The following is an 11,569-nucleotide window of genomic DNA, read 5'->3' as shown; positions in this document are numbered from 1 at the left end:
ATTTGCTCTTAGCCTCATTATAACGATTAATAATAGTTCAGCCATTGCTGGATGATTCATTTAAAGTATAAGTGTAATTTAGGTCCTATGTAAATATGTAGGTGATGAAGAAGAGGGAAAAGTTTTCCTAGTTTACAACAGCCTACATAATAAGTGTAATGTTTTTATGCCCTTTAAGATTGATTCAAAGTATTCTAAAGACACTATGTTATCAGAATGAATAAATTCCTTTATTATGTGTTCTATGAGCATTTATTTATTTATTATTTTTCCCAAGGGCCATGTGTGTGTGTGTGTGTCTGTGTGTGTATGTATGCATATGCGCGTGTGTAAGTGTGTTTCGTTCGTGCATCAAGATGGCGGTGGCTCCTGACAGCAGGGTGCTCTCCTACAGTGTTTATAAATGGAGCTCGTACTCCTCTACATATTTACCCGAGTGAGTAACGCACATTAAACACTCACGTTGAGACTCTACATATGCTCTTAAATATACATACACAGTTTATACCTCTGTAATATTAAACAAATCCATGGCTTTATCTCATCAACGGGCCGGGCTACAGCAGACGGGTACATAAAAAGCAGCCGCAAATGTATAACTGCAAGCAACAAAGCAAACGAATATCTAATTTTACATATTAATGTGCATTTAGATGTGCAAAAGTCGGGAAATGGCTATACATGTATGGAAATGTGCAGATGTGACAGTCATGTTAGCATGCTAGGTTAGGCTAGTGTGAAGCAACCTATGTGAGTTTATACAAATAACACGCCTGAAGCACACCTAATGTTTTTTTTATTTTTCCTATCATTAACGTATACAGATCATGATGCTCTTTTAAGAACCTGACAGGTGTCTCACTGCACTGTGTTTATTTATACTTGAAATATAAATCAGAACTGCAGTATGTAGCGGGTTAGCTAAATGGCTAACGTTAGTTTACTATATTAAACTGTAGAAGTAAACAAACCGCAAATCGCTGAATGCCATTTAAATCGGTGTTTTCGTCTATATTAAAAATATCTGGTCGAAATACAGCTTAATTAGACTAACTGTTACCAGTACTGCTTTAAAATACATCAATGTTTAAAGATGCTATGGTGACTACTAATGCTAAACTGTTGGAATATGACACTGGGAGAGTCGCAGACTATTTTTATCCCCCGTTTTAATCTTCGTCTGTTTCTGTTAATCTACAATATTATATAACAATACTTCCCTGGCTCAGCTTGTAACACTCCAAAGAGAAAGGAAAACTTGAAATCGCATCATATGACCCCTTTAAACAGGGCTTTTGTGCGAAATATGCTGTTATTTCTAGCTATCTAGCAAGGCATGAAGTAGCAGAGTTTCGAAACAAGTGAGCTGCCTATCTAGACAGCCTATGAAACGCGGTCTCTCACTTAGTTTTGAAACGCAGCCAGTGAGCTGGTTGGTTATTGCGGTCTAACCCATAATATCCATGCAATTTGTGTCATGTAAAATGGATCATGTAGTACTAATTTACATACCTTCTTTGTAATCCTTGTGTTAGATATGATAGCTAGAGGAAAATGTGCTGTAGTAGACTGACATAAACAGTACACGTTCATGCATTAGTCAGTGGTGAAGCATATATTGTTGTGACACCCGTGTACTCTTGCCAGTTTTGTTTTTGCTTTTCACCCCAAGCTTACATGCAAGTTACATACAAGGACTTGGCATAACAAGCATAATCCAATTGCAAGCATACTTGTATAAACAAGCACATTTGTGCATGTATTCATCTGTAAGCATGCATCACAATTAGAAAGTTGTCAGCGCACTGGATGCTTGTGCATTCATGGTGACAGCGTAATGCTATGGAAGATCTGCACAACTTTTCCATTATGCATGCAATAAAAAGTGTGAAAAAAAGTTTTAAAGAATGTTTGTGGTGCCTTACGCTTTTCTTTAACTCTTTCTTATTTTGTTTGTTTGCAGGAATATTTTAGTGGACAAACCAAACGATCAGTCTTCCAGGTGGTCATCTGAGAGCAACTACCCTCCACAGGTAAATTCTTCTTACGCCTTTCAGTGTTAAGCTGAGCTGGATAATAGTTCCTGTATCAGGGTTATTATTGTTAACAAAAAAAAACAAAACATTCTTACTTACCCCATTCAAAAAATGGGGGAAAAGTATCAAAAGGTCTCTGTGCCTTTAGTATTGGTGTTTGGCTGCAGATATGTGTGTTTCAATGTTGACAGTTTTTGATATTAACATGCCTGGTTATGTTGAAAGTTTCATTCATTGACACTGTGCCTTGCTTTCATCTTCTTTTGGAAAGAGGAAGCCTCTTTTTTGCCGGCCTTGTTGCACAGACCATTGCAGCGCAGACAGACTTGTGGTTAGGCAACAAGGAAATCGAAAGTGCGTGTTGCGGTACAGTAACACTCGCCCTCAACTTTTAACCTCCAACCCGAACTCAAAGCCTTGTGTTTTCTCACTCATGTCCTTCCACTCTCATCCTTTCACTTAAAAAAGTACAGTTACCCTCTGCAGAGATCAGAGTTTTACGAAATCATAGTTCCTGTCATTATCCAGTTTTTTTTTCCCAGAAATGACCTCTCAACGTGTTGTAAATCATGATAGAAAGTTCAATCAATATTTCATCTGTGGGTTAAATGCTGAATGTTGGAAACCCTTTTTTTTTTATTTTTTTAACCAAGCTCTTAGTGCAGGCGGCCATCAGTGCTGGTGGATGGAATATCACAGTCAGTCTGTGTGAAATATTTTCCTCACCCTTCCCATCTTCAATGACAGTAGCCCATTAATTTTTAGGGTCTCTACGCAAGCTGCGTTTGTTCCGAGCAATAATTTACAAGCTGTGATTACGGGCTGTTCTGTCATAGATGTCTATAGTTGATTGAATTGTTTTCATGAGGGCAGCATGAGTAATATAAACCCCTCCTGTCCACCTGCACCTGAAGAGGCTGTTGTCACTCGCAGTGTCTTTATATGCACCAGAAACACAAGAACATATCTTCCTTGTGTTTTGTAATGTTCACAGAGGAACGTAAGATGCATTAATAAGTAAATGAGGAATTTTACATACAAAATGGATAGTGATAGATACTGTCACCTCTTGTCAGGGAGGAAAAAATACCAGAAAAGTGGCCCATACAACTTGTTGCCCTGTTTTCCAAGTTTTGTGAAGACATGCACTACTGTTCAGATGATTGGGGTTGGCAAGATTTTTTAAAAGAAGTCTCTTTGGCTCATCAAGGCTACATTTATTTGATCAAAAGAACATTAAAAGTAATGTTTTGAAATTATTACAATTTAAAATAACTGTTTTATTGTTTAATATATTTTAATGTCATTTATTCCTGTGATGCAAAGCTGAATTTTCAGCACTCGTTAGTCACGTGATCCTTCAGAAATCATTCTAATATGCTTGTTTGGTCAGTCAGAGAGATTTTTTGTTATTAGTGTTGAAAACGGTTGTGCTGCTTAATTTTTGTGGAAACAGTAAGTAGAATAGAAAGTTAAAATGTTTATCTGAAAAAAAAAATATTATAGACATTATAAATGTCTATACTGTAATTTTTTATGAATTTAATACATCCTTTTCAGTACTTATTTATTTTATTATTATTTTAGATTTTACAGACCCCATACTTTTGAACTGTAATGTATGCTAGTTTTGAGAGGGAACTGACCAAAACTAAATGTATTATTCACTGAAAATCTGCACCCTGTTATGGCTTTCAAATCATATTAGTGCTTTTATTACAAAACATACTTGATATGTGACTTTAAACCTGCACAATGATGAATGATATTAGAAATCGGTCTAGATTTACTGATGTGGTAAAGGTAAAGTTTTTAAACGAATTGTAAAGTTATATGTTATGGATGACCATCTCATGATCTTAATAGTTTTTGATAAAATTGATCGTTGTGGCTAGAACATTGCAGAATTGCGTTGGTGTAACAGTTTTTATTTATTTTCTGCTACTCAGTACTTGATCTTAAAACTGGAGAGACCAGCTATCGTTCTGAGCATCACCTATGGCAAATATGAGAAAACCCACGTGTGCAACCTGAAGAAGTTCAAAGTGTTCGGAGGCATGAGCGAAGAAAACATGACGGAACTCTTGTCTAGGTGAGCCTGGTGGGAGAATGTTAGTTTGTGATTACAATCTACTTACAGGCTAATCTTTATGTCAGATAAACTTTACGGACTCAGATTTTAGAGCATCTCGAGAGCAGGTGACCGGATTTAATTAACTTACTAATAGAGCACCAGAATACAAACATTTTATAAAATGGCTTATTGTGTTTCTTGCGATGTGAGTAATGTTTGGGGAAATTACTTCTTGTGATGTGGTGAGGTCATTGACTGTCTTTCTCATCTAATCCTAGTGGCCTTAAGAATGACTTCAACAAGGAGACATTCACGCTAAAGCACAAGATCGATGAGCAGATGTTTCCCTGCAGGTTCATTAAAATAGGTGAGTGTTTACAGAAAGAGCGAACTAAAGACCCGGTGAACTCATGTGGTGACACATTTAGGGGAAAGATCAGTCATCACATGATTTCAGAGGAAGACAATGAGTGAGTGATTGAATGACTCTGCAAGTCTTTGATGGAACAAACAAGTGCTTGTGAGAGCTTTTTCTCTTGTAATATTGCAAGCTGTGTGTTTCAGACATTGAAATCTGCGATTCTTTTGAGAATGGAAAATTTGACATCTTTTTTTAAGCAAAGTGTGAATGTCCTCTCTTGATGCTGTCTGTGTGTGTTTGGTTATGTACAGTGCCTCTGATGTCATGGGGGCCCAGCTTTAACTTCAGCATCTGGTATATTGAGTTACACGGCATAGAAGATCCAGACGTTGTCCAGCCCTGCCTTAACTGGTACAGTAAGGTGAGTTGTGTCCGAACATCCACATCCATCTTTGAGGATGAATGCCACAAAGAAATGTTAAGTTCATAATTCATCCCAAAATCAAAAGAAGCATTCTAAGACCATTAAAATTGTTCTTATTTTTTTAAAATTATCCCATCTTTATGCAATGATACAGAATTAAATGAAATTCTGGATCTAAAAATGGGTGGCAAATATACACACACACACACACGTCTATCTTAAAAGAATGTAAAAGTTAACATGCTGCGTAATAGAAATTGCTTATTTCAGATTATGCCATTATTAACCACCCATTGCTTAAAGATAATCACACATAAGTGATTTAAAGTAATATATTTCCTGATTTTTTTTTCGTAATCTTTATTTCAGTAAACTGCGTCGCTGTCTTTGTTCATCATAACTATTAACAGTTTTTAAATTGCCAAGCTGTTCCAGTAAGAAAAACATTCTTGATTTTATAACACTCGCACTCCATTTGCACAGGCAGTTTCACGCGATATTAAACTTGGATTGATGGCATGTTACAGCTAAAGTGCTTTGTTTTTTTTTTCCCGACAGTACCGTGAACAGGAGGCCATCCGCCTGTGCCTGAAACACTTCCGGCAGCACAACTACACAGAAGCCTTCGAGTCCCTGCAGAAGAAAACACGGATTGCTCTGGAGCATCCCATGCTTACGCACCTCCATGAGCGGCTGGTCCTCAGAGGAGACTTTGACGCCTGCGAGGAGCTCATAGACAAAGCCGTGAGAGGTACCTCATCTTATGGATCTGTGCCACATTCATTAAAGGGTCATGAAACCCCAGACTACTTTTTCTGAGATTTTAGCAGAGGTGTTTGTGTTGCACATCATAGAAGACAATTTTCTGGATAAAATTATCAATTTTCAAGATAACCAGAGGTACAACAGCGCATTCATATATATGTTTTCGATGCAGAGTGCAAATGGCTGTGCATTTATTTGCGTTTTTAACTCGATGGGAGTGAAATGAAACCGTCTGAACGCAAAGCTGTGTGTGTTGTCTGTCTCCCCTCCTCCCCCTCCTCCGCTCCGCTGCGCACCACGCCCACTTTTTTAGCATTTTTTAAAACTGGTGAGAACTAACCAGTGCTGAAACGGGGGGTTTAATGACCCTTTAAGTAGGGAATGTGGGCATGTTGGTTCCCTGTAGGCAACAGAATGGTTCTGGATTATAATCGTGTTACGTTGCAAGCCAGTACATCCTTGTTGACATTTTATGTCAAATAAAGATGATCTCTGCTCGAACGGTCTGTTTCACTTGACGCAGACTAGACATGATTTTAGTGTTAGAAGTGTTATATTTTTAAAATACACTGCTCTCACTGTTAAGCCGGGCTCACTGTGATTTTTTTTTTTAAAAGTCCTTAAGGATTGTACTTGTCGGACTGTACGAACATGATGATCATGTCACACTGTGGGATCTCAGTTGTCATTAATGTCAGACTGTATGACAGTCAAGACGTGTTAAAAATGGGTGCGCGCAAGAAAACTTGTCCGGAGTTTTACCTTATCAACCCATACACATTCAGTGACTGCGAGCTGCATGGCATGCGGAGCTGTAATGTTGGCTATCATTAAAAGTATATGAATGGCGGCAATACCGGCGTATTTATGCAGAATAGTGCAAGCAGCACTACACATCCACATGAAAACAGCAGCGCAACCAGTGTTTATCCTGGCAAAGGCAACATATCATATGAATTCCGTGAGTGGAGGACGGGAGCGCCGGAGTTTATGCGGTTAGAAGAAATCTCTAGCATTAATTCTGATCATGGCTTGTCTTGAAAAACGAAGACAGTTTGACGTTCGTCGTAGGAGATGTCACACTGCAGGACTGTGCGCCAAATCTTCTGACACTGCCAGAAGGTAAAATTTGATCGCAACGGCCATTAATCGACTGTCGGTGAACGTGTCAAACTAACGATCAAAGACTACAGATTTTAGCCTAGGATTATAGGAATCTTTTAGGATTTTCAAAATTTGTCTCAGACAACCAAATCGTGGCCAAAATCGCACAGTGTGAGCCGGGCTTTAGAGAGATTTTGATGAACTTGCAGCATTATGGCACAATTGCAGTATTATACAGCAGATTGTACTTCAAAAAGACGAAAATTTAGTTTCTCATATTCTCACTATTTGAATAGTGATTATTTACTGCTTTGAAAAACTTGTTTTCCACATACTCCCATCTGAACTAATGTTTGCCTGTTGTACTGACTGAAGGGTGCAGGTTAAAAAATAGGGAACTATGGATTTTATATATTTCAAAATTCCCATACATTTTAAATAAAAATTGAGTCATGATATAAAAAAAAACACCAACATGCTGCTTTTTGACACAAACATGTGGGTGGTTTCACGGTTGAGAGCTATAGTTTCCAAAACAGTGTTGGTCATTTGTCAGTAATGTGCAATTTAAAAGTTCACCTGGTTATGATTCAACCTGCAGAATGTGTGTCCGCAAAACACTTTTCATGCAAGCTATTAGCAAGACATTTGCATAAATGTTGTTTAAATTTAAAGTAAACCTTGGAATATTTAGATTGATTTGAAAATGGTGTGGTACTCAGTAGGTATGTTTACATGGAGCATTGTATTCCCATTACAATCTGTTTAAAAGTCCAATCTGAATGAAAATGCTCCATGTAAACACCTCAATTGGAATAAAAATGCCCAAACTTCAAAGTTTCAATCGGGTTGAGAGGGGTGGGATAAACCTTTTCTAATCCGTTCGATATGACATGTAAACACTTGATCGTATTGAAAACTGGAAAGTTTTGCTCATATTCAATGACCTAGAAATGGCGTAATGATGCATGACACATGGAACGAGCCGTTGTTGTTGAATATAATAAATGACTGTCGTGTCACTTTATTTAGCATTTATGTAGCATTGAAGCAAAGACGATATTACACAGAGACTGTCCATGGGTATTACAATAAATGGGAGGAAGTGCAACACTCAGTAAGGTCTCTCTTGTGAAGGAAGTCCTGCCTTCCAGTAAAAAGAGCCAATTGTTAATCCTTTTAGTTTGTTTTTTCCTGTTTCAACATCTTTTGCCATCCTTTGCACAGCAATCCGGAAAATCGTTTTTTTTATTATTTTTTTTTGTGCAATTTTAGCTTAAGAAATTTTATGAAACATCTGATGTCAGGTTTAATTGGTATAAAATAAGTTGTTTTATTGTGAACTTGGTGAGCGATTTTAGAGATATCAGTCCTCCCCCATTCAAGTAGATGACCGAATTCAAGTAGTATGACCGAAATAGCTGCTCAGACTGAGGCATTGCGAATATGGCCATAGAGTGAACTGACTTGTTGTTAACTGGCTTTTCTTCGGACAAAACAAATAGTCCACACTAAGGCTTGAGCCATTGGTTGATCCATTGTCAGGCTAGTCAAGAACTAACACTGTTTAAAGATTTTTAGAAGGAATCAGCTTCTACGTGCTTGAATGGGATAGGAGAAAGTGTTTTACGTGGCGTTCGCAGTTGTATTCCATGTTCTTGCATGTTCTCTTTTGTGGTCACAGTGTAAATTTACGGTAATGAGAACCTAATGTACACTTGGATTGTTTCCCGCTCAGGGAGCATGCATTAGCAAATTAAAGTGCACACTTGATTCTTTATCTGTTCTCTTCCAGATGGTTTGTTTAATCAGTACATCAGCCAGCAGGATTATAAGCCACGCTGGAGTCAGATCATCCCCAAATGTAACAAAGGTACGACAGAACACACAAGTGGCGGCCTCTTGCTCTGAATCTGAATGCTGGACTCCAGGGAATCCTTGTATTAAATGACTTAAGGGCTGTATTGATATTCAGTGTGTGTCTTGTTCCTGACACACACCACTTTCAATTCACTTCTGTTCTTCTCCTTTTTTTTCTGATTAGGTGATGGTGATGATAACAGGCCGGGCATGAGAGGAGGTCATCAGATGGTCATTGATGTTCAGACAGGTACGTTTTGCGTCAGATGGCTGATTTGCAAAGTTTCTGATTGGGTGGTTATTGCGGCACTATTTAGCTTGTTCTGTTTTGCTTGTAGTGGAATGCATGGTAAGACTGCATTTAGCCCCGCTGTTGCGAGTTAAGGGCTGTTTTAAATGTGCGTGTGAATCTGTGAGCTGCTTGTTAGAGGAACAATCGATCCCCGCAGCCCTCATGTGGCCCTGTGCATTCAAACTGACCTCAAGTAACCCGCTGTACAGCTCAGCTGACTCTTCAATAGCTCAAACAACTGTCTCTGCTTATCACCATGGCGACAACAGCCTTCCAACCTCAGCACACAGCTGCCTTTCAAGAATATGATGATTTATAATAGCTTTTAAAATACCATAATAGTTTTTATCCTTCGATTTCATATTGAATTTCTTATAAAGGTGTAAAACGCCTCACCACTCACCATCGCTTTCTCTTTCTGTTTTTTGTATTCGCCTCTTTGTTTGGCAGAAACCGTGTATCTGTTTGGTGGCTGGGATGGAACGCAGGACTTGGCTGATTTCTGGGCGTACAGTGTGAAGGAGAACCAATGGGCCTGTATCTCCAGGGATACAGAGAAAGAGGTAAGAGAGAAAGTAAAAGAGGAATTTCTTTCGATTGTGACTCAGCTGATTGGCACAAAAATCCCCTAGATGTTTCCATCGTGCCATTGAGTTTCGCATACTTCGCTGTGCTTTCTGTGCAAAGTTCACTGAGTGACGTTGTACTCCTTTATCTGTAGGTTATTTAGATTTTTGATTCATAGTTGTTGTAGTTTGTGAATGAGGAAGAGAATGAAGTGATTGTAATGAAAAATATGTAGATTGACACCACAGTGCTGATGGAAGTTATAATGGAGATCTCTTTGGCTGCTGAAATCTGCATAAAGTCTGGTACACTCTCCAGCATAGACTAAGAGCTGCCCATTAATGCAGGAAGGGCCTGCCTGACTGATATGTGATATGGCCAACCGCAGTTGTTTGCCTTATGGGATGTTTCAGGGTGGGTACATCTGAATGAGTGATCTCACAAAAGTAGAACAGCACTCACAGATGGCTATGCAGACAAGGGCTGAACGATTAATTGCATTTGCGATAATATCGAGATATGAAAAAATGCGATTTTTCAATCGCAGAGGCTGCGATTACACTCGGTCACGTGACACGCGAGAGAAAAGAGGTGTGTTCGACTTGAAGATCGATCGGTGTATGACATCAAAGTACGGCGAGAAAAAGCATAAGGAGACGTCCGCTCTCTTATAGCTCTCGCAGTACTTTGATGACACACGCTGATCGGTCTAAGCAGCGCTGCTTCAAGTCGAGCGCGGGCCATCCGCAGAAAAAGAAAAGAAATAAGTAAACAGCCAAAGTAGGCCTGGGCGATAAAACGGTATTGATATTTATCGGCGGTACACCTTGATGGGCGATTCGGCTCTTTGGATTAAGCAATGCATAAATACATGATGCTGTTTTGTTCATAATTGTTTATAAAATTTACGAAATTATGTTTGATTTATTTGAGTTAATTTTAACGTAATGCACGTTTTTTTTTTATAGACAGTTATTTCCTTTGCGTTGGCAATTTAATGCGCTGCATTATTTTGCTCTTTGCGCCCTCCTGTGGCCTCGGGAGACAAGCCAAAAGTTTCCTTCAGAACTATTTAATCTGCATATAAAACATTAGAAATGAGGTATTTGTTTAATTTTTATTTTGTGTTTGACTGTTAAAACAAATTTGTTGTTTGTCTCAATAAGTTGGGTTAATTTAAAAATACAGTGGTTAAATGTAAAAGTTTTTTTCTATTGCTCTTTGTTTTAAAAAAGGTTATAAAAAATGTCAATAATTATCGATACCGAGCGATATGAAACATTATATTGTTGATACATTTTTTAGCTATATCGCCCAGCCCTAAACCAAAGGACGTAACTTAGAATGGGAGATGGATCGGTTTGTGAAAGGGAAGAGAAAAGCCATAGATGACGTCGCACAGACCCAGGCAGGTGCTGGTCATTCAAAAGCTAAATGCAGAAAATATGACGAGGCATATCTTGCTCTCGGCTTCACTCACCGTGTCTATACCGGATGCTACAGTTGTCGCGTCGCGCCGAAACAGCTCTACGATTTTTCAATCGCAGAGGCTGCGATTACACTCGGTCACGTGACACGCGAGAGTAAAGAGGTGTGTTCGACTTGAAGATCGATCGGTGTATGACATCAAAGTACGGCGAGAAAAAGCATAAGGAGACGTCCGCTCTCTTATAGCTCTCGCAGTACTTTGATGACACACGCTGATCGGTCTAAGCAGCGCTGCTTCAAGTCGAGCGCGGGCCATCCGCAGAAAAAGAAAAGAAATAAGTAAACAGCCAAAGTAGGCCTGGTGCAGAAAATATGACGAGGCATATCTTGCTCTCGGCTTCACTCACCGTGTCTATACCGGATGCTACAGTTGTCGCGTCGCGCCGAAACAGCTCTACACTGAACGCGGCAAACGACCGTTGCAAATCATTTTAACTTTGTGTCAGTAGTATGTCATAAATAGAACAAGGCATCAGTTTAATGTCGGGTTTTGTCATGTCGCGCCGCGCCGCATCTAGTGTAGACAGTGTCACTGATTATAATGGTTTCTACAGTATTTTGCCGCTCGCGTCCGGTGTAGACACAGTGTTTAATGTCG

At 39.0% G+C, this 11,569-nt stretch overlaps 1 protein-coding gene across 1 annotated transcript in view; it reads left to right on the top strand.

Annotated features, from left to right (window-relative positions):
* The first annotated feature begins 339 nt into the window (after nt 1-339).
* Nucleotides 340-11,569, top strand: part of mkln1 (muskelin 1, intracellular mediator containing kelch motifs) — a 24,838-nt gene continuing 13,608 nt past the window's right edge. Inside the window, exons 1-9 of the mRNA XM_016443183.1 lie at nt 340-436; nt 1,964-2,033; nt 3,986-4,128; nt 4,389-4,477; nt 4,783-4,892; nt 5,454-5,646; nt 8,560-8,637; nt 8,809-8,874; nt 9,367-9,479. Of these exons, the coding sequence (XP_016298669.1) occupies nt 357-436; nt 1,964-2,033; nt 3,986-4,128; nt 4,389-4,477; nt 4,783-4,892; nt 5,454-5,646; nt 8,560-8,637; nt 8,809-8,874; nt 9,367-9,479 (942 nt within the window). The 5' untranslated portion in view covers nt 340-356. The remainder of the gene's footprint in view (nt 437-1,963; nt 2,034-3,985; nt 4,129-4,388; nt 4,478-4,782; nt 4,893-5,453; nt 5,647-8,559; nt 8,638-8,808; nt 8,875-9,366; nt 9,480-11,569) is intronic.

Source organism: Sinocyclocheilus anshuiensis, unplaced genomic scaffold, assembly GCF_001515605.1.
Source record: "Sinocyclocheilus anshuiensis isolate Anshui unplaced genomic scaffold, SAMN03320099.WGS_v1.1 scaffold916, whole genome shotgun sequence".
NCBI classification, from domain to species: Eukaryota; Metazoa; Chordata; class Actinopteri; order Cypriniformes; family Cyprinidae; genus Sinocyclocheilus; species Sinocyclocheilus anshuiensis.
Note: the sequence above shows the minus strand (reverse complement) of the source record. Positions and strands in the feature narration are given on the sequence as shown.